The 23,316-nt window shown below is 49.5% G+C and overlaps 1 protein-coding gene across 1 annotated transcript in view; it reads right to left on the bottom strand.

The window, feature by feature from the left end:
* The window catches only part of PREX1 (phosphatidylinositol-3,4,5-trisphosphate dependent Rac exchange factor 1), a 165,953-nt gene that overhangs the window by 59,802 nt on the left and 82,835 nt on the right, over nucleotides 1-23,316 (bottom strand). Inside the window, exons 4-6 of the mRNA XM_084886927.1 lie at nucleotides 20,124-20,228; nucleotides 11,449-11,550; nucleotides 1,298-1,459 (exon numbers count right to left, since the gene is read on the bottom strand). Coding sequence (XP_084743053.1) covers nucleotides 1,298-1,459; nucleotides 11,449-11,550; nucleotides 20,124-20,228 — 369 coding nt within the window. The remainder of the gene's footprint in view (nucleotides 1-1,297; nucleotides 1,460-11,448; nucleotides 11,551-20,123; nucleotides 20,229-23,316) is intronic.

Raw genomic sequence — 23,316 nt, 5'->3', positions numbered from 1 at the left:
GCCTCCACCGTCCGCTGCAAAGCCATCCTGTCCAGCCACCAGCAACAACAAGAAAGGCCCCTGCCCTGCCTCCGGCACCCGGGAAGCTGGAGCCTGGCCCTCGGCATGTGCTGCCACAGAAAGCCGAACATGACCGAGGCTGTGCTTTGCTGCAAGACAGCACAAGGGTGGCCTCCATCCGCCCCTGCCTCCCAATGTCAAGCAGCTGGATCTGATCTTGGCCAATCACATTCCAAACCCGAGCAACAAGGGGGTCTGAGTTCTTGGTTCTCCATTCTCGGCCAGGCAGGATGGCCGAGGGGAAGGAGGGTGGGGGGCGTGGCGAGCATTACTCCAGATGAGGAAACTGAAGCAAAGGAATCCCTCCACACGGAAGGGGCCCACAACCCCACATCTTCACTGAGCACAGATCCCGCTCCTCTCTGCAGCCACACCCTCAGCCCCTTAGCGATACAGAGTCACACTTACGATTTCCTCACACAGGGAAAAGAAGAGGAAAATCCCAAACACAGCGAGTGCCAGAAAACCCAAAGGCAGATGATTCAGAGGATAATCTGTGTCCACAGACCCTTTGATTTTTTTTATTTATTTTTTTTTTTTTGCTCCTAATCTCCCCTTCCAGCTGTATTTACTCTGATATTTTTTTTTTATTTACTCAGATTTTCCCATTTCCTTCTATGGATTTGTAGGAAATCTCAAATAATCTAAGAAAGATGTCGAGGTTTAAACAAATAAATTACACACAGTCAGAAGATCTCAAGAATCCCATCCCCTAATAATCATGATGATAGCAACATCAATAACTACCATGGATTGAGGACTTATACTATGTGCCAGGTATCAATGAGGAAGCTGAAGTTCAGAGAAGTTAAGACACTGACCTAAAGTCACACCCAGCAAGGAAGTATCAGAGCCAGAATCCTGTCCTGGAGTAGACCCCGGACCTTGGTATCAAAAAAAACCTAAGGCCTATGGGCACCAGGCAGGTAAGGCAACTTGTGAAAGAGAGTGATTGGGGAGTCATGGGGCGTGGTGGAGACTGAGGAAAACCGGAAGCTCTGGTGGCTACTACTGTGGGGAATGGGGGCCCAGTGTTACCGTTTTTCAAAGGACACCTGAAGTGTACATTTTTATGTGGACTTAATTAAAAAATAATTAAACCACCTCTTTACAAATATGATGTAGGTTAACAAAACACGCTACCGGCTAAATTGAGTGCCCAGGCCAGACTGTTGCTGCAGCTGCACGCTCTCTGTGCCCCTGGCAACCAGGAGGGCCCCTCCTGCCCCAGACCCACCTCCCAGCCTTCGATGTGGGACTGCAGCTGCTCCAGTGCCTCCAGCTTCTCCATCTGCCTCTTGGTCTCGTTGATGTTGGAGCACACGGTCTTCATGGCCTGCAGGGCGCTCTGGACCGCAGGGTGGTCTGGGTGCTTTCCGGGCGTCCTCTTGGCGAGCTCCTAGGGAAGAAGTGAGGGCAAGAATAAGAGACATCGCCAAAACCGGTTTGGCTCAGTGGATAGAGCGTCGGCCTTCGGACTGAGAGATCCCAGGTTCGATTCCGGTCAAGGGCATGTACCTTGGTTGCGGGCACAACCCCAGTGGGGTGTGTGCAGGAGGCAACTGATTGATGTCTTTCTCTCATTGATGTTTCTAGCTCTCTATCCCTCTACCTTCTTCTCTTTAAAAAAAAAAAAAAAATCAATAATATATATATATATATATATATATATATATATATATATTTTTTTTTTTTTTTTTTTTTTTTTAAGAAGAATAAGAAACATCAACCCAGAGGGGATCAAACCTGGCTTCCAGGTCGCCCAGCCTGCTATATGAAAACTTTATGATCTGGGGCTGGGAAACATCATTCATTCATTCATTCATTCAATAAATGTCCCTTGAGCACCTCCTCCATAGCAGGCAGTATTCTAAGATCTGGGGACAAATTTGTTAATAAAACAAGAGAAAACTTCTTCACCTGGTGGGTATTATGTTCTATAAAAGATCAGATAAAATAATGAAAAATCGAGTATATAATTCATTGTTGGGCAGTGATAAATACTATGAAGACAAATCAGAATGAGAGGGCTAGAGAGTCGTAGGGAAAAAAGGTGTTCTCTCTAATAGGGGGGTCAGGAAGACCCCTGTGTGGAGGTGACATGTGAATAGAGACTAGAGAAGCAAGGGAGAGAGTCATGAAAAAATCTGTGGGAAAGGTGTGCCTGGTAGAGGGAACAGCATATGCAAGGGGTCTGAAGTGGGAGCACATGCGGTAGGTAACAAAGAACCATGAGGAGGTGGTGTGGCTGGAGTGGAATAAATGAGAGAGAGGAGAGAGAGACAGGACAGGACAGGACCGGGCAGAGAAAGGTGGTCGTGGATATGGCCCTGGCCCAGCCATTTTCTCATCTGTAAAATGAGTATCGATAATGCTTTGCCTTGGGGGGCTGAGTGAGAAAGGTGAAGGAATTAAGAAGTACAAACTGGTAACCACAAAATAGTCACAGGGATGCAAAATGTGTCATAGTGAATATAGTCAATAGCATTGTAATAACTATGCACGGTGTCAGGCGGGTAGTAGACTTATCGGGGGGGATCACTTCGCAAATTACGTAAATGTCTAACCACTATCCTGTATACATGGAACTGACATAAAATCACATTAAATGTCAACTCTAAGTGAAAATAAAACACACCTTGCCTTCGCAGGGACATGGCAGAGGGTGTAAGGAGGCTAGTCAGAGCAGACCTTTAACCCATGAACTTCCCCCACAAGCACAGGCAAGGACATTCTCAAGGTCAGGCCAGTCTTATCCAAGGGCTTCCGCCGTCTCCTAAGTGTGATGAGAGAGGAACTGAGGAGGAAGGGACTAGCCAGCCTGAAGCTATCAGGGAAGACTTCCCAAGTGAATCACTCCTCCAGCCATACCAGCAAACATGTTTCTTTAGTCATGTGACCTAGGCATGACTCTCCTCACAACTAGGCTCTCTGAACACAAAACATCTGAGCAGGGGCAGACCCCGGGGAATACCTAGACTCACGGAGCACAGAGAAGGAAGGGGGGCAGGGGTTTGCCCTGGGCCACCCTGCACAACGACAGCGCCAGCCCCTCCGGAGCCAGGCTGATGGCCTTGCCCAACATCCGCCTGTGAGCCCGTGTGGTTTCACAAGCAGGCCTGAGGTGAGCACTTCCTAGAAGAGAGGATGTCAGAGAACAGGAACCCGGCATTTCTGAAAGGCCCCTCGTGCCCCCTCACTCCCCTCCAACCACGCTTTTACCAAAAGGGAGCCACTGGCTGTGTGTCGGGGCAGCCCCTTTGGACCTGAGGTGTGGGCTCCGCCCACAGCGAGGCCACCAGAGGACAGCCTGGGACAGAGGCCTCGAACTCCAGACCAGCGTAAGGAGACAGATCCACGAAACCACAGGGTAAAAGCAAAGCTGGATCTGTCCCTGGAAGAAGTGGCAGTCTCCAGCACTCGCTCTGCCGTGGGCGTGGTGGAGGCCCAGGAGACAAGGCAGTTGGGAAGCCATGCTGTCCTCTCCACAGCGAGAAAAAGGTGGCCCGTGGGAGTGGAGGGCGTCACCCAGGCGGCCGGACCAGCAGAGGACACCCACGCTCTGAAGACACCCCAGCCAGCTGCAGGCTCTGTCCAAGCCCCGGAGGTGGAGCTGTCATCTCTGCCCAACACTTCCCTGCACTGGCAGTTCTGGGGTCCCCTCAGGTCACATCTAGGATGACAGCAAGATTCAAATGAAGAGGCCTGACAAGACCCAACACCACTTAAAGAAAAAAAGAAAAGAAGAAGAAGAAAAAAACATCTGGAAGTCCAAGAAAACCCAGAAGTGAAAAGCTGTCCAGCACAGCAAAGAAAACCTCCAGGCCTGCAAACTCTATGGAAATTTCATGCAAAAACATTTCTGATTTTAACCATTTCAGCCCCTGCTTCGAGGCTGGGAGAACTGAGGCCCCGCAGATTATGAATAAATGGAGGAACGAAATAATTCACAGGGGTCTTAAAAACGCCATCCTTCCACTGAGGGAGGGAGGGGCAGACAGTGGTTGAGGGCTCAGGACTGGGAGTCCACATTCTGGCTTCAACCAGGACATACTGTATGTGTGACCTTAGGTAAGTCACCCACCGTCTGAGCCTCGGTCTCCTGGCTCTGCAGTGCAGGATTGGAGCAAAGCCCAGGACATAAACCAGGCCCCGCAGGCCAAATGCTATTGTCAGCCTCTCTCAGCAAAGCAGAAGCGCTGGCCACTCCGGGCCTGTGTTTCCACCTACCACTAACAATTGGCCTGACTGGCAGCCACTCCTTAGACAGGACAGGGGCTCTGCAGTTGGCCACAGTCACCATCCCACTGAGTTCTATCTAATCTACTCACTTCTTGTACAGGATGGTGGTGGCAGTCGCTATAAATTCCAATACAGAAGTAAAATGAAAAGGAATAAAAAGAAAAAGAGTAACTAAACAAAACAAACAAACAAACAAACAAACAAAAAACTAAAATTATGCAAAATAAAGCGAGAAAGGGTGAAGAAAACAAAAATAGAAAAAAAAATGGTAGAAATAAATTCAAATGTATCTATAAGTACAATAAATGTAAGTGGGCTAAACTCTCCAGTTAGAAGACAGGGGTTAACAGATTTTTAAATTCTAACTTTGTGTAGTTTATAAAAGAAGTACCTAAACCCTAAGGATAGAGAATGGTTGATAGTAAAAGGATAAAACAAAATATGTCATGAAAATGCTCATTTTAAAAACTACTATAGTTCTATGACTATTGGGCAAAACGAACGTTGAGACAATAAAAAAATAGCTAATACTTATGAAGCACTTAGAAGCACTTTGCATGTATTATTTCATTTAATCTTCACCATAACCCATGACCAAGGCACTATATATCTGATGGAGGAGGAAACTCAGGGACAGAGAACTTAAGTCTCTTCTCAAGAAGTTACACTAATAAGTTCAGGAACTGGAATAAAAATAAATCACTACAATATTAGAGAAGCTAACATTTACCAAGCATGACTATCTACCTAGTCATATGCATGTTTTTGTGAGTTTTCCCACGCACTGTCTTTGCAGCAAGCCTGGGAGGCAACTGCATGTCACATTTTGCAGATGACACAATGGAGGCACAGAGAGGTTAAACAACTTGCACTTGGTCGCACGCTAAGAGGTTCAGCTAGAGCCACACCAATCGATCGATCGTGGCAGAAAGCAGAATGCAGGCAGGACTCCCAGGGACAGAGATCCAGGCAGGCTACTTGGAGGACCAGATACACAAGCGTGGCTTTGACAGGAGGAAAGCAGGTCTCTCGCCCTGAAAGAGGAGGCTTCTGTTCCTTGAGCTACTGTTGCTCACCACACAGGAAAGGACCTGAATTGCTGCTGAGATGCTGGAACAGCCTTAGGCTAAGGTGTCACTTCACGGCCCAAAAGGCAGGATGGAGGGTGGGCACTGTGGTTGGGGGAGGATGGGAGCTTGGGCAGGGAAGACCACAGTGCAGAGACCTCTGACTTCCTGTGCCTTCTCAGCAAGACGGTGACAGTGCCAGATCCCTGGCAGATGGAGGGCCCATTTCATAACATCAGAGTCAGACGAGAACCAAAGAGATGACACAAATATCCAGGATAAAATACAGAAAACCTTGGCAAATAATAGGAAAACAACTACCCAATTGAAAACGGGCTAATGGTGTGAAGAGGCAGTTCTCATAAAATGCATCCCCCACCACGGCTACCAACGTAGTCCAGCCATCTCCTCCCTGGATCACTGAGGTCGATTCCCCTCTGGACTCCCACCTCCACTCTCCTCACCCACAGTCCATTCTCCACAGACAGCCAGAGGGGTCCTGTGGGAACTAAGCCATACCTTGTCCCTCCTCTGCTCAGAACCTCCCCATGGCACCCCCCTCACTCAGAGAAGACAAAGACCCTACAAGGACCCACAATGCCGTGCATAAGCTGGCCCCATCACCTCTCTAACCTCAGTCCCCCACTTTCTACCTCGTATCTCTGGCCTCCTTGCTGCTCCTCGAACACATTCCTACCTCAGGGCCATTGCACTGCCTGTTCCCTCTGGCTGGAAGATTCTTCCCCAAGGAACCTTCCTCATCTCTTTCGGGTCTTTCCTCAAAAGTCCCTTCTCAATCCATCATTCTTAGCTTGATACATTTCTCTCCAAAGCACCCATTCCACCTACACGAACATATACATTTCCTATTCGTTTGCTGTCTGTCTCCCCCAGCAGAACAGCAGAACACAGAGGTAGGGGTTTGAGCAGTTTTTCTCACTTTGTATCTCCAGCACCTTGTACAATGCCTGACACATACTAGTTGCTGAATAAAGAGTTTGGGAATGAATTAATGGCTTCAAAACCCCTGAACACCACCAACTGTGGCTCTCTCTTGGAGGTAATCAGGAAGTCTACAAGGGATCTGCTAAGTAACGTCCCTAGTGCCCAGAATGGCACCTAGCATGCAGTAGGTGCCTCCCAATCACTCATTAGATGACTGTAGAAATTTCAACCTATTGCTGCCAACTGTTCCTGAATACAGAACTGAAGACCTCCATGTGAGAGCTCCTGATTTTCAAATGCCAACTTGATTTAAAACTTGTCAAACACCTGGGGCCAAACTTGATCATAGCAGCATGGCGCCCCTGGAGATGGATGCAGCCCATCACTAAGGAGGTACTGGCCTCAGTGCTCGGTGCAGGAGGATGGCTGGAAAGGGAAGGTTCTCAGAGCATGGGATGTGTGCTAATCACAGCTCTCCAAAGGATTTTAGGGGGCACACCAGAAAACTTTATGTGTGTGGGGAGGGAGCCAACAGGACTGCCTAATGGACTAGATATGGGGTGGGTCAGAAATAACTCCCGGGCTTGGCCTGAGCAACCAGAAAGAAGAGAGACCAGCCCAGGCAGTGTGGCTCAGTTTGTTGAGCATCATCCCAAGTAGCATCGGTTTGACTCCCAGTCAGGGCACATGCCCAGGTTGCAGGCTTGATCCCCAGTAGGGGACATGCATGAAGCAGCCAATCAATGTTTCTATCTCTCTCTCTCCCCTCTCCCTTAATCTCTCTCTACAAAATCAATAAAAACATACTTTTGAATAAAAGAAGAGAAGCCATTTACAGAGATGGGGGTGAGGAAGTAGGATGGGCGAGAAGACAGGCCTGGGGCAAGGGGAGAGCCAGCATTTGGTTTGCGACATGTTAGGTAGGAGATGCCGGCTAGACATAGATGCCAAGCAAAGTCCCGCCGAGGCTAAGGGAGAGATGCATGCTGGAAGTCAGTGGCCCACAGATGGAGTTTAAAGCCATGGGAATGTCCGCACAAAAATCTGTCCGCACAAAAATCTGTGCCTCAGTTGCCTTGTCTCTAATCAACATGGCTACCTCATTGAGCTGCTCCAATAAGATGGGGCCAGCTTATGCACGGCATAATAAAAATCATAATAGCACCATTCGTTATAGCCAGAAAGTGCGAAGCCAAATGTCCACAGATGAATGGATAAACAAATCATGGTTTATCCACACAATGGAATATTACTCAGCTGTAAAAAGGAATGAAATTGTGAGCCATGCCCCAACATGGATGAGCCTAGAAAATACTGTGCTACGTAAAAGAAACCGGACCCAAAAGGTTAGATATGATGATTTCCCTTTATGTGAAATGTGCAGAATAGGCAATCCGTAGAGACAGGAAGTGGGTGGTTGCCAGGAGCTGGGGGAGGGGAGGAGGGAAAAGGGAAGTGACTGCTGCTAAATGGGTCCAGAGTTCCTTTTGGGAGGGATGATGAAAATATTTCTAAAATGATGATGGTGATGGTTGCCCAACTTCTGAATATTCTTTAATAAAATAAGAAAAGCCAGAGTAAACAAGCCCTCCAGGAGCAAGTCTAGACAGAGTCAAGGGCCAAGGACTGAGGCTCAGGGCCCACCTACGCTTAGAGGTCTAGAAGGTGAGGAGCCAGCAAAAGAGACAGAAGGGGTTAGAGAGGCAGAAGGCAAAGGGGAACAGAGGGACTGGAGCGCCGGCTGCCCCTTTAGACAGATGTGCCCTCCAAGTTGCCCCCTGCCTGCCTCGCTTGCTCCCATTCGGCAGCCGGCAGGTCCTGGGGGGAACCCCAGACCAAGACAAGCCCTGTGGATCCTGAGCCACTCCAGCAGCCGGTGCACAGGCAGCGCCCAGGGAGCTCTGGCATCGGCCGGAAGCAGCTCAAAGGGTCGGTGACAGTCTGTCTCGCCGCGGCACCTGCCATTTGAGCACCAGGGGCATTACCCCAAACCTGAATCACTTCCCTGGAACAGCCAACGGAAAACTCAACAAACCCTGAAAATGCCAACTGTCTATGCCGGGTCTGGGCTGAAGGCTGAAATAGAATGTTCCGGCTATTCTTAGGCAATGTTCAAGTTCAGCTTTTTGGGGCTGTTCCCAAAGAGGCTTTCATTCTTGCCTTTTCCCTCTTCCCGCCCAGGCTCCTCCATCCTGCTCACCTACTTAATTCAAGCTCAGCTCAAATCAGGGGCTCAGAGAGCCACAGGGACATCTGCGAGGGCGTCAGAACCAGGGGCCGGAGGGGAGGCCTGACCCTACCCCCTCCCTTCTCAAGGGATTGTCTTTTATAACCCACTGGAAAATGTGACAGAAAGGAGGAACTCGGGGGGGTACAAAGAATTTCCCTCAGTCCCAGCTGTTTTCTGATGCGAACATTTCAGCTGTGGGTGCCAAAGGCCGGACACACAGAGCACTTCGGTCGGGCGGGCGGCATGGCATGGGCCCACAGGAATCTGAGGTCCCGCTGGCCGGTCCCCCAGTGCTCTCTGAGCCTCGGATAAACACAGCTGGAGGCAGAGGAAACTGAGCCTGTAAACAGCCATTTGGTCAGGAGAGCAAACCCACAGCCCGGCTTCAACCATTTCCTGTGGGCAGTTATTCCTCCATCAGCTGCCGGCCGCCCGGCTCTGTCCCTCTCTGCTCTTCTGGGAATCCAGAACCCAGAAGCCCTGCCAGACCGAACTGTGGCCCCTGGAGTCCACCCATCCACACAGGCCCAGCCCCACTGGCTATTGGAATACGTTATAGGAACTGCCATTCCAGAGACACGCTGGGATCCCAGACTTCCCCAAGATCCAGAAATCCGGGGTTAATCAACACCTAGGGAACCTCAGCTGGTGGTTCTTCTAGCGGGTCAAATGCGTAAGGTTTTGAAAACCAGGGAAGGAGGAGCAGACCAGTCCCTGAGCCATGACACACAAGGTCACCGACCTTCCCAGACTCCCCACTTAGGGAACTGAGGTCAGCATGCCCAACACCCAGCCCTTTGGCAGCCTTAGCACCTCCAAGTGCTTCCCAACAGGCTGTGGAGCGGATAGGGGAATTCTAGAATCCACAAATCATGGTTCTGCCTCCTTACCCACCGTGTGGCCTTGAGCAGGCCCCTTCCTTTCTCTGTGCCTCAGTTGCCTTGTCTCTAATCAACATGGCTACCTCATTGAGCTGCTCTAAGAAATAAGTAAATAAGGGTCTCGTCACCATAACAACCTTATTAATACAAACTATGTATTACAGATGAGAAGCTGAGGCATGGAGAAGTGACTGGCCCAAGATCACACAGCTCGTAAAAGGCAGAGCCGGGGTTCAAACCCAGGCAACCTGTGGCTGCCAAGTGTGGCTCTAACCCAGGGGTCAGCAAGCTTCTCCTGTGAAGGCCCAGATAGTAAATATTTTAGGCTTTGCTGGCCACATCCGGTCTCTGTCACACAGTCTTCTTTGTCTTAGGGTTTTGTTTTGACAACCCTTTAAAAAATGTAAACACCGCTCGCAGCTCATGGGTTGTACACAAACAGGCCACGGGCTAGATGTGACCCGGAAGCCACAGTGTTGCTAGCCCCTGCCTTAAGCCGGTACAGAACACTCTCCTTAAATGCTGGCAATTCGCTCACCTATGGAAGACACACCACACCGACCAAATAAAGAGCGTTGGCAAAAGTCCAATTCGGTCCACAGGCTACCAATTGGCAAGGTCCACATGGTGCTCCTCCTGCACCAAGCTGGAGAGCTGAGCTACGTATGACATCGCCAACACCCCCCAGGGGATCCAGGCAGCTACAAGAGCCACTGCAGAAAGTCCTTCGGAGATTCCGGGGAGGGAAAGACCGCAGCAGGCCAGGGGAGGTGAGGGGACAGCGTGGCCCACCTCCCACAGCTGCACACGGCACAGGCTTGTGTTCACAGGCAGAGATGATGGCCCAGGGTCTGGTCGAGCTCCGAGGCTCAGGTGTCACCCACCGTATCCAGCAGAAAGTCAAGTCCAAGAATTCCCTAGCACTCCTCCCCTCCCCTCTCTCTTCCAGTTCATGGAGCTAAGGATGCACATGGCCCCAGGCATGTGCATGAGGCACCTCCAGCCAAATTAGTCCACCAGCAAAGACTCCAGGAACAGCTGTCAGACCCAAGGCCTTGAGGATGGCGCCAAGGCAAGCTCAGGTCAATAGCCCCCACTTCCAAAGGCTGAAAACCCTGAGCTGAGAGCAGCAGATGGTGACAGAGCTATCCACCCAGCTGGAGACCTACCCAGAAGCCGGCTCTAATGCTGAGAGTGAAAACTTCTTGGGTCCCCACACAAGCAGCAAATCTTCCCTGGTCTCCTGGACCAAGACGAAGCCAAAGGCGGCTGGACAGCACAGGAAACAGCAGTTTGTGGATCTGTTTGCCCACCCTCTTCCACAAAGAGCCCAGATTTTGGTGAGGAGGGTCAGTCTGTCCCCACCACTGGGCTTTTAGCCTGTGGGACAGTGATTGGTGAGAGGCTGGAGCACATGACAAAAATCTAAGCCAATTAGAGATCCCTTGCTCAGGGTGATTGATTGGTTCAGGTATGAAGCATCTGACCCCAAATCTCAGCCAATCAGAACACAATATCACCTTGCTCACTGCCAATGGACCATGTCTTAGCCAATCAGACCCTAACTCTGCCCAGCTGATAGCGATTGGGGTAAAGCCCAAATCCAAGCATACAGGAGGAGGAGAAATAGACAAGCAAAGGCTTCATGTCACTGATTCAATGTAAATATTATAAAATAGTTATTGAAGTAAAAGCACGTGACTCAGGCCCAAATCATTCAGAATATCACATTCTCCTGGCCTCAGATGGCCAAAGCCTGAATCACCCTCAGGACTTCTGCCAGAGCTACTAGAAGAGAGGGTAAAAGGCCAGAGTAACTATAGCCCTCTGCGACCACACTGAAAATAAAGCTGAACAGTCAAAAGCCGAACTGAGCAAGGGAGAAAGAGGCAGGGTCCTGGTGGATCCAGCCTGCCCCAGACTTCTCAGCTGCTTGAACTAGCAAATTTCATTTTGTGATTAAGCCAAGCAGAGCCAGTCTGTCCGTTGGAACACGGTGAAGGGAGTGGGGTGCCACTCTCACCTTGAGGAGGAGTGGGTACTTGCAGATCCTCTGAATCGGAGACAGCAGGTAGCCCTCCAGAGGGATGTCCGTGGTCTTCCGGCCGCCCAGCAGCATGCAGCTCTGCAAAGGGACAGCACACCGTCATTAAAACTCGCCAAGGACAACAGAAGGATCGGGCCACCCTCAAACGGCCATCGGGTCGCACTCTCAAAACACAGCTACATACTCTGGAAGCAATTTAGCAACACCTAGGAGAGATGGAAATGTGCATACAGGGTGGGAAAAAAAGTAGGTTTACAGTCGTTTGTGTGGAAAATAATTCAATAAGCCTATATAATAAAAGGCTAATATGCAAATAGACCGAACGAGGGAATGACGGGTCGCTATGACACGCACTGACCACCAGGGGCATATGCTCAATGCAGGAGCTGCCCCTTGGTGGTCAGCGCACTCCCACAGGGGGAGCGCCGCTCAGCCAGAAGCTGAGCCCATGGCTGGCGAGCACAGCGACAGTGGGAGGAGCCTCCCTCACCTCCACAGCAGCATTAAGGATGTCCAACTGCTGGCTTACGCCTGCTCCCTGTGGGGACATCCCTGGAGGGCCCCTGGACTGCGAGAGGGCACAGGCTGGGCTGAGGGAACCCCCCGCCCCCTGAGAGCAAGAATTTTGTGCACCAGGCCTCTAGTTAATAAATAATAATACAAGAATAAACTGTGTTTCGCATACTCACAACTGTAAACCTAGTCCCCTCACCCTCACCCCTCGAATTATATAGCCCAGCACAAGGCCTCCATCAGACGTGAACTAAATCCTGCCCAGTCCCTATTGTGGTGATTAAAGTTTTATTGGAACACATCCATCTATTTACACATTGTCCATGGCTGCTTTCAAGCAATCATGGCAGAACCGAGTCATTGTAACAGAGACCACAGAGTCACAAACCTAAAATATTTACTATCTGGCCTTTCACAGCCACGTGTGCCGGTCCCTGGCCTAAGGAAGCTTTCACACCTACACACCAGGAGACAGGAACATGGGCTTCCAAACGGCCTTGTGTGGAGCAGCAAAACATGAGAAGCAACCTAATAAGAATAGAAAAACATGTCTGCAGGACACTTCTGCACCATAGTGACAATGGGGAACTAAAGCTACAGAGCTATGTGGATGAACCTCAAAAACATACTTTTGAGCAAACACACACACACACACACACACAAATAAAGAATATGCATGGTACGAACCAATATAAAACTTTTAAAGACACACAAACCCAAAGTAGGCATTGCTTATAGAGAACAGGTCTATAGTAACATATAAAGACATGTACAGGTCTATAGTAACATATAAAGACATGTACAGATCTTTCCAAGATCTAGAAAGAGTTACGTCTGTGGAGGGAAGGTTACCATGGGATTTGGAAAATGAACCTGCCATCTTCAACTGTCTGTCCCTGAAAAGGCTTTCTGCCTTCACCCGGAGGTGAGGACCTGCGTGCTGCCGCAGGGATACCTGGGTTCTGGTTTGCAGCGTAAAGACTGCAACACACCCCTCAGCTCCCGGCCACCTCACCACCCACATCTGTACTGCCTTCATGCCAGCTCCTTTCCTGTGTTCATTTTATCCCCCTGCCTACAATGTGTTACTCCTCCCAATAATAATAATAAACCCATTATTACCCTCATCCACAGCTAACGCTGACTGATAGCTTAGGATGTGCCCAGAAGGTTCTTGGCAGTTTTCATCCTGCCGCCAACTTCCCTTCGAGCTAACCACTAGTATTATTCCCATTTCCCAGCTCGGGCAACTGGGGCTGGCAAGGGTAAGTGTTTCTCCTCAAAGTGAGCAGGAGGTGGGATCTCCACGCAGGCGGGCTGAAGAACAGCCTGGGCTTGGCTACCCTCACCCCAAGCCCGGCATTCTTCGAGGCCAGGCCAGTGCCCTCCCCCCCCCCACACACACACACACACACCTCCGCCTTCCCCATCTTCTCTCAATTCCCAAGACCCTTTCCTCCTGGCACCTCCACAGTAGGTCGTCTGTTCCCTGTGGCTACAAACCACATGCAGGAATTTATCGTCCTCTCCTCTGGAGAGGTTCCTCTTGGACTCAAGGGGGCTCCAACCTCAGCATCCGTGTCTTGCCAGGAATCGTGAGTTTCGTGTCTGTGGTCCCTCCACCATGCCCCTCACTGTCCTGAGTTACGAGGGCTGACCACGTGCCCAACAGAAGCATGAATGAGTAAATGGGCGGATGAACTGATGCAGGTGCGAACTGCCAGCACACGCAGCCGTGAACGGGTCTCAGCCTTCCTCCTCAACACCGCGCTAGCAAACTGGCAATGAAACAGACTCTTGGGAAAGGGATTCCCACCCTATCACTCATTCATCCTGCGAATTCACGATGTGTGCTTACTGTGTGCGGGCACCATTGCAAGCACTGGGGGAGCTTCCCGCCAGGTCAGGTGAAAATGTGATCGGAGCCGAAACCGGTTGGCTCAGTGGTAGAGCATCGGTCTGCGGACTGAAAGGTCCCGGGTTCGATTCCGGTCAAGGGCATGTACCTTGGTTGCGGGCACATCTCCGGTAGGGGGTGTACAAGAGGCAGCTGGTCGATGTTTCTCTCTCATCGACGTTTCTAGCTCTCTCTCTCTATCCCTTCCTCTCTGTAAAAAATCAATAAAATATATTTTTTTAAAAAGAAAATGTGATCAGAGAACCTTTCCCGTGTGCTCACCACACACGAGGCACTGTGCTTCATGCTTCATCTACCGGTCAAACTCATCTTCACGGCCCTAGGATAAGCCTGGACCGTTCGTGCTTAGCCACAGAAGGGGAAACTGGCACAGAGAGCCCAAATGACTGGTCCAAGACCACCTCCTTTGAGGAATCTGAAAGGCCCCCTCCTCGGAGAATCCCAGGGACCCCGGGGCCCTCCTGTGCCGGGAGCTGCATGGCTCCCGCCCCCGCGTCTAACCCTGGCACAGACGGGGGATCGGGGAGGTGGCAGCTGGGAGATGCCAGGCCCCACACTGCTCACACTCAGGCCTTTGTCCTCGGAGCCAGAACTCCCCACGGGCTGCCCTGGTGATGTCAGCTCTGGGCAGAGAGAGGGGCGCCTGGGGTGGTGGGGAAGGGCTTTCCAGAAGCCCCCAGGGCTTGGCCAAAGAAAGGCCCGTGTCTCTTTGTCCAGAGTTTTCACAGGGCCGTCACAGCCACCAACCAGACTTCTCCCAAACCCCTAGATTGTTGTTTCACTTGATTTTTTCTTTTCTTTTTTTTTTCTAAGAATAAAAGCAAACATGCACAGAGCTACCATTCACTATTCTTCGAAGATTACACTCCAGGCACTATGGGAAGAGCTTTTGAAAACTACCCCTTTAAACCCTCCTAATTCACAGAACGGATTCAGGTGGTGTCAACTTCCTCAGCTTCCGCACCTCCCTTGGCAGCATGCCCTGGGCGGTCCCGGGTCCTCCTTTCTGTCCATGCTGGCTCCCTGGCTGACCTCTCCCAGGCCCATCACCCTAACACCATTCCACCTACTGACATTCGGATTTAATCTTCCTTCCTCCCCAAACCCCCATCTGGATGCCTCCAAATGGCCTTTTTATAGTTCCCTCTCTTACCTGTTCCTAATCCAGCCTAATTTACCACCTCAGGAAACTTCAACTCTATTCTCCCAGTAGTTTGGGCCCAATACCCTGAAGCCATCTTTAACTTCTCTCGTTCAGTTACTCCCCAAAACTAACGACCCTTCAGACCAGTCAGCGGGACCCTCAAACTCCCTATGATTCCAACCACCCCTTGCAGCACCACCACTGCCCTGTCCTGCCACCATCATCTGCCTGGACTGCTGCCGCAGCCCTGTAGTGGGGTGAATAGTGTCCCCGAAAATGCCACACCACCCCGAATCTCAGAATGTGTCCTAAGGGTCACTGGGGATATGGCCAGTTAAATTAAGATGAGGTTATTCTAGATTAGAGTGGGCCCTCATCTGACCCATGTCCTTCCACGAAGAGGAGAGGGCCAGGGAACAAGGCCACGTGGAGACAAAGGCAGAGGCTGGAGTCACATGTCCACAAGCCAAGGACCCCCTGAGGCCCCAGAAGCTGGCTGAAGAAAGGAAGGCCCCTCCCCTGGAGCCTCTAAGGGAGCAGAGACCTGCCGGGCCGGTCTCAGCCTCTGGCCTCGGGAGCTCTGAAAGATAAGCTCGGCCCTTTAAACCACCCGGTCTGCACCCCGGGACACTAGAACCAGCTCCCCTGTGCCTTTTGCTTTCAGTCTCACACTGCCAGGTGGCAGACCTTTCAAAATGCAAATTAGTTCAAGTCATCGCTTTGCTCATAACCACCAAAGGCTTCCCATCCCACTCAGACTAAAACCGAATATTCTAAACTGCCACACGTTCCAACATGGACAGATCGCGCAGGCGATATGCTGAGCACAGGAAGCCAGACACAAAAGCATCCTGCATGATTCCATTCGTGAAACATTCCAGAACAGGCAAGACTAACGCTTGGTGAGAGAAAAATGCATAGTGGTTACCTCCGGATGCAGAGAGGGGCATGGCGGAGGCAGGACACAAGGAATCTTCTACATCTTTACCTCAAAATATCACATGATCTCCCTCATTTGTGGAATATAATGAACAATATAAACTGATGAACAAAAATAGAACCAGACTCATAGAAGCATTGAACAGACTGTCCAACCTATGAGGGAAGGAGGGGGTGAGGGGGTAAGAGATTAACCAAAGGACTTTTATGCATGCATATGAGCAAAACCAATGGACACAGACAGTAGGGGGGTGAGGGCATGTGCTGGGGGGTGGGGAGGACTGGGGAGAGGTCAAATGGGGGGGGAAGGAGACTCATGTAATACTTTAAACAATAAAGAATTTAAAAAATAACAATAAAGAAATATATCTTTACCTCTATGGTGGTTTCATGGGAGTACACATACGTAAATATTCATCATGCTGTGAGTATATTCACTGCATGTATGCTAGACTGCAGTAAAAAAAAAAGCTAAGTAAAAATCTCAGATCCTCTCCATTGTCTAAATGCTCCTTCATTCTCTGGCCTTACTTCCTTCCACGCTTCCTCTTACACTCTCCATTCCAGCAACCCTGACCTTCTTGCTCTTCTTCAAACACACTTCTACCTCAGGACCTTTGCACTTGCAGTTCCTCTACCTGGAAAGCTTTTCCCCCAGATACCCCTTTACTTCTCTCATTCTTTAACCAGGTCTCTGCTGAAGTGTCACCTAAGATGCTGTTTTTCAAAAACCAATCTAAAATAGCAGGCACCACCCTAATCCCCCAAAACATCCTGTTGTCCTTAACGTGCTTTATTTCCTGCAGAGAACAATGCCACATGACATTTAGGTCTCCCCTGCTTGAATGGTCACTTCATGTCAGTAGGGGCTTCTCTTGCCTTGGTCATTGTTTTATCCCCATACTTAGCATGATCCCTATCGCATGATAGGGGCTCAATAAAAGCTGTTGAATGGATGAATAGATGAATGAATGAATGAATGAATGAATGAGCTCCATTTTATCGACAAGGAACTGAGGCACAGAAAGACAAAGTTCTCACCCCATCTTTCAACTAGTGCACAGCACATCACACCATGAATGGAAAGCCAGAGTCTGTGTGTTCCTAATGCCTGAATAGCCCATGATAGACATGAGATGGCACTTCTGCAGGTGGCCAAACGCTGGGAGATGCCAGCAAGGGGGGAGACAGATGGCATGTGTGCTGGCACCCACACATCCTCCCTCCTCCCAAGCTGGCCTAGCCCAGCTGCTGCCAGGAAAGGGGCAGTTTGGACCACTAGAAAGACGGCAAAGGCAGAGGGGAAGGAAGGACAGAAAAACTGAGGCCCTTCCCTCCCCACATCCCCAGAAACACCTTCGTGCTTCCCAACACACAGCTGAGTCCCTGGAAGGTGGGACTCGGTAACAGCATGCTAAGCGGTGCTGCCTGAAACTCGAAAGGTCAATCACAGAAACATGGTCATGCATGTGATCTTATGAGATATGACTTTGTTTTTGCTTTTTACCAGACTCTTTTATGAATGTGAGTGCAGAACCAGAAACGTAAAGACACAGCTACCAGCAAGGATGAAAAGCATCAGTCCGAATGCATGAGGCACTTGTGACAAAAGTGGCAGTGAGTCAACCAGCCGGCCCTTCTTCAGATGCTCACTGGACATGGGCCAAGCAACGGGAACTTACACGTGAAGGACACATACATTTTGAATCAAAATTCTAGAAATACTTTGTTGGAGACTCTGCATTACGGAAAAGTGCATGCAAGAATTTTATGATATAGTTTAGCTCTCCGGACACCTGGTTAACCCTCCTTATGCCATGTCAGTTATCTGTTGTTCTTTTATTTGCTGGACTCTGTATGTGTTGTCAGCTGGGGGCTGGGACTGAATGAGTAGGGGATTTAGAGGTGAAAGACCAGGATTCAAACCTCTGAGAAGCTCAATCATTTTCCAATCATATGCACTCTTAAAAAGTCACTTAATATTTTGACGTCATCAAAATCACCTTTGGCAAAGGCTTGAGGTGTCCCCTAACATAATCTTCTATAGCAACAGGATTTTCAACTAGGCACATGGCTGCCCAGAATAAAAGCTCCATTTCCCAGCCTCCCTTGCAGCGAGGTGTGGGCATGTGACCAAGTATTGGCCAATGGAATGTGAGTGGAAGAGATGTGTGCTGCTACCTGTTGTACCCTTACTAGGAGAAAGGCAGTCCTTCCTTCCCACCCATCCTGCATCCCACGCCTGAATGTGGAAGGGGGAAGAGGTCTTTTTAGACCACGTTAATGAGGGCACACCCTACGGCCTTGGCCCCTGATACGGGAACCCCCAGACTGTCTACATCACGTTAACATGGGAGAGAAATAAATGCTTACGTTGTTTAAACCACTGTTAGTTGGGCTGTCTAGAACTATATATCTTAACTCATACACAACAGTGGCTGGTAAAGCTCCAAGGAGATCACAAATGAGAACCCACACCAGTGAAGCTCTCTGCAATGGTAGGGAAGACCAGCACGGATGTCTAGTGCTTTGCCTGATCAACATCCATTCCCCACTTACTTCCACAAGTACAAACTGTCCTTTAAGCATCCACCACGCCCTTAGGGCCTGTGATATATGGTAGTTGACCCCACCTTCCAGCTCCAGAAGGCACCAATCAGAGCCCCTACCTATCCCTCTATCTACAGCAAGCTTGGAAAATTCGCACCGAGGGGCCAAATGCTGCCTACAATGAATATTTTTGTGGCCCAGCCAATATAACGGTATGTAAGAAACGTTTTAATAAAAATTTCGTAACTAAATTTTTACAATATCCTGTTATACATAATTACAAATAACGAATTACGACTTTCGCTAATGACTGATTACTCTATTTGCATTCATTTCCCTTACGCGCCTTACGTGCAGACACACCATTTCTCTCCACTAATACTAGCAGCGAATATTTTAGCAGCCGATTGCCACATCATTAATCTTGTACTGACTTGTTTGGTATGTGCAACAGGAAATATTTTGCTTTCGGAGAACGAGAAAAATAGGTTTATTTGCGTTATGCTTATTAATTTGTGCAGTTGTTCAGTGTCTAGTAGGTTCATGTTCAAGAAAGCAATATTCATGTTTATTAAAATGTTCTATTACTTTATGTTAATGTTTACTCATTTATTTCATCCCTTTGTATTCAGCACGTCTCTATTGAAATAAACCTACGTTTCTATGAAAATTGAAACTTTTGTTTTTTTGCGGCCCTCATACACTTAAACCTTGTTTATTTGGCCTGGAGTTAGCCTTTGAGTTTGACGTGCTTGATCTACAGCAACTGGTTCAGGGATAACCTCTGGAGCCGAGCGAAGCCAGTGAGCACCAGACCCGGGATTTTGGCCTTACTATTGGGCAAGAGGAATTATCTTTATCCGGAGTTGCTCTGCTATGAGCCGGTGTAAGTGTGGAGTTGCTGAAGGCCACGCCGACACCACTTGAGGAGAGCTGCCTGGGAATGGAGCCAAGGCAGAGAAAAGCAGAGTCAAGAGATACATGTCTAATGACATCATCTGAACACCCAGATGCTGCTGTGCCTAAAGCCCTCTCAGGTCTTAATCTTCCCAGGAAAATGAACCAGTAAATTCTTTTTGGTTTTTTTTTTGTTTTGTTTTGTTTTTTTGGTTTTTGTTTTGTTTTGTTTTGTTTTTTATTTTTGTTTAAGCCAATTTTAACTGGGTTTCTTTCACTTATAATTAAATAACCTAAATAATAGTCATCTCTACCACTGGAACCCCTCTCATTAGAATCACTGCTTTAGACTAGGAATGGGCAAACTTGGCCCTACGGCCAAATCCAGCCCTCTGCTTGTTTTTGTAAATAAAGTTTTATTGGAACATAGTCATTCCCATTTCTTTACATTTTATTTATGGCTGCTTTTGTGCTATATGGGGGCGGTATGACACACAAAGGCAAAAGTACGCACACTCTGGCCCTTTACAGAAAGTGTTTGGCGATCCCTGTTTAGACAAATTACTCTGGCTGAGGAAGGGATCGGGCAGCACGGGCAGCATGGAGGTGGCAGCACGAAGCTCTCTCTTGCCTGCGATGCACAAGGCTGAAGCACACAGTAGAGAGGGGTAGGGGTGACGGGTCACTTACCAAGAGGAAGGCACGCACGGTGGGGATCTTGTTCAGTTCCACAAGCAGCCGCAGGGCCTTCTCGTGGTTGCTGCAATATTCCTCATACACACAGAACTTGTCCTTCTGCAAGACAAGGACAGAGCCTGAGTCAGGTCATGGCAGGCAGAGACGCTCTGAAGTGTGCTGCAGACTAGGCCTGTGGGCCTACAGAGCAGGCGGGATTTCAGGTACAGAGGCTCCCACTCGCTGCAGGTCTCTCAGCCTCTACTTTTGCACCTATCGTTCTGCACCCATAGCCTGGATAACCTTTCTGGCAGCAGCATGGCCCAGGGTCAAGTGTACAGACTCAAGCCAGGTGGGCTGGGCTTGAATCTGGTTCTGCAGTTCCTGCTGTGAACTTGAGCCAAGTTATCTGCCCTCTCCTGCCTTCCTCTAACCTCACCTCCTGGCCTTCTATCCACTCCTTAAGTCTGCCATGCCTGTCTACGTCAGGGCCTTTGCACCTGCCATCCTCTCTACCTGGAACACTCTACCTGGAGGCCTGGCTACTTCCCACCATTCAGGACTCCCACCTCCTCAAATGACACTTGGGCCACCCTAGCTAAAGAAGCCACTCAGGTGTTTTCTATCACCCACGCACCTGTCATTTTCGTGATGGGCCCCTCACAATCTGGACTATCCAGAGTATTTGTTTCTCAGTTGTCTTCCCACTTGGCAGTCAGTTTCCTGAAGGCAGTGAATATGTCTGTCTTGTTCAACGAAATATCCCCAGGTCCTGGCACACAGTAGACCCTCAACGATCTAATTGATACTTGCTAATTGAATAAACTCTGCACACCTGCTATGTGCTACACCCTGTATATATATGAACTAGAAGAGTCAAGACTGGCTCCAGAATTAGAGGGAACAAGTAGATCTCTGGTCCCTGCCACACAGCAGTGGCATTCCTGAGGCAGGGGGATAATTCTATTGACCTCCAGATGCTCCTAAGTCCAAAGTTGGAGTCTTTCCAGCCTAGAGGTCACGCGTGGGTCATCAGATCTGTAACCATCAGCCAAGGTTTCCGGAAATCAAAGGGACAAGAGCCTTCTTTGCACGAAGCTCTCCACCAAGCATTCTCGGTTCCAAAAATCTCACAGAACACTGCCACCCAACTGGCCAAACCCCAAACAAGGATGTCCTGGGTAAGGCCACTGGGCAGGGAGGGCTGAAGGGCCTCCAGCTTGGGCTGGGGGATAGGCAGACGACCCCAAGCATGGAAGGAAGGAAGAGGTGGGTCTGCAAAACAAGCAGCTCATCTTGTCTCTAAACAAGCCCCCAGTTTCTTGCTGATGGGTGCCTACAGGAAAGAGGAAACCAAAGAGGAGGGAGAATGGGTTTCAGAATCAATCAGCGGCCCCAACACACCCAGTGCACTGCGGGCGCTCTGTGTGCACCATCTGAGCAGGCGGCCTGAGCAGCCAAGTGCTCACAGCACAGAGTGTGGCTGAGCATGTCGTACATGAATGAGGGCAAACTCATTAAACCCTCACAATAACCTGGCATGACAATTCTTGGACTATACTCACCCACATACATGGGAAAACAAGGAAAAGTCATGGGCCCAGGGTCTCACACCTACTGCAGGGGCAGAACCGGGATTCAGTCTCTCTTAACATCCATGCCAACTTCCAGTTCATGGTCACACAGCATAGGATGGGGACGGGGACAGAGATGGGAGGTAAAAACGATGGGTACAAATCTCAAGCCACAGATCCATGGACAAAGTCACTGCAGCATAATGTGACTAGAACCAGACCACCTGGGCTAGAAACCCAGCGCCAAGCTTCCTAAGCAGTGGGTGACGTTGGGGGAGCTGCTTTACCTACTTATGTCTCAATTCCCTCATCTATAAAATGAACATAATAACAGACACACACACACACACTTCTTGGGCTATTGGAAAATTAAATAACAGTGTATGTAAAACAAGAAGAACAGAGCCTAGTATATAATGAACACTTATAACATTTCAAAGCGCTCTAAAAGTACCAGTCACAAACACAAACTCGATCAATAAAAGTGAATTAATAGGAAGAAATGCCACCATTATCCAAAGGGTACACACGTCAGGGACAAACTACCCTAAACCCAGACTCCAAAGAACCACCGGACGATCTGAAGCATTATAATGCACACGCTACATGCCCCAAACACCACCACCAATAGGGTGAGCACGGAGAATCACGCACTGAGTCACCAACTCCAGCACCTCACCCTGTGTCTACAACCCACGGAGACCCTGACGCACTCATACACACAAGGGCAGGGAGGGAGAAGAGGGGACCCCAGCACCCCCCACACTGCCCAATCAAGGACAATGGGGGTGGGTAAAAAAAGTCTGGACTGCAGGAGCTCGCTCAGGCACAAATAAAAGGACATAAGGAAGGCTGCCAGACACATCGGGAGCCAGGGCCTCGGCTGCAGACCATGGTGAGGCGGGCTGCGGAGAAGAGGAGAGGACTTGTCTTGTTGTAGGTGACAGGACCTGGCCTGGGTCTGGGGCCTGCTCTTGCAGAGAAGGCCTGCAGGGCTTTATATGAATGACAGCAGGAGATCCCAACCAGATGTTAAGGAGCTTTAGGGAAAAAACTGCTCTGCAGCCAAGTGCAGGGCCTTCCTGGATCTGCAGACCGTACCTTTCGTATGGTTCAGAGGAAAGATACCCGAAGCCTCCAGGATCACTACCAGCATCAACCTTGTACGTTGTTAAGTGCAGGCTTTGCAGCCAGACCACCCAGGTTCGTAGCCTGACTCTGAGCTTGGGCAAGGCACACAATGTTTCAGAGCCTCTGTATTCCTGTCTATAAACTATAGACCACAATGGCCTCCCGCCATAAGGCTGCTGTAAGAATTATTAGGTGAGTTCATAGCAAGTGCTTAAAACCGTGCATAGTAAGTGCTCGTTAAGTGTTAGCCATTGTTGCTGCTGTTATTATTGCTGTGGCTGCTATGACCATCATTATGATTTCAGCAAATTCATTATCGCGTTGGTGAGTCTGTCTATGGCAGAGTGGAGCAGTAGATAGGTAGGCTTGATGGCAAAAAAAAAAGACACAAGCAGAGTGAAGATGGAGGGAGCTGAGTCGACTCGTAGGTCTGGGGACAGCACCACGCAGACTTTAAGAATTATGGTGGGCTTCAAGCCCCGGTGTCTTCCTCCTCATCCGTG

This window comes from Pipistrellus hanaki (assembly GCF_964339955.1).
Source record: "Pipistrellus hanaki genome assembly, chromosome: 6".
NCBI lineage: Eukaryota > Metazoa > Chordata > Mammalia > Chiroptera > Vespertilionidae > Pipistrellus > Pipistrellus hanaki.
This window is presented reverse-complemented; position numbering and strand designations above follow the sequence as displayed.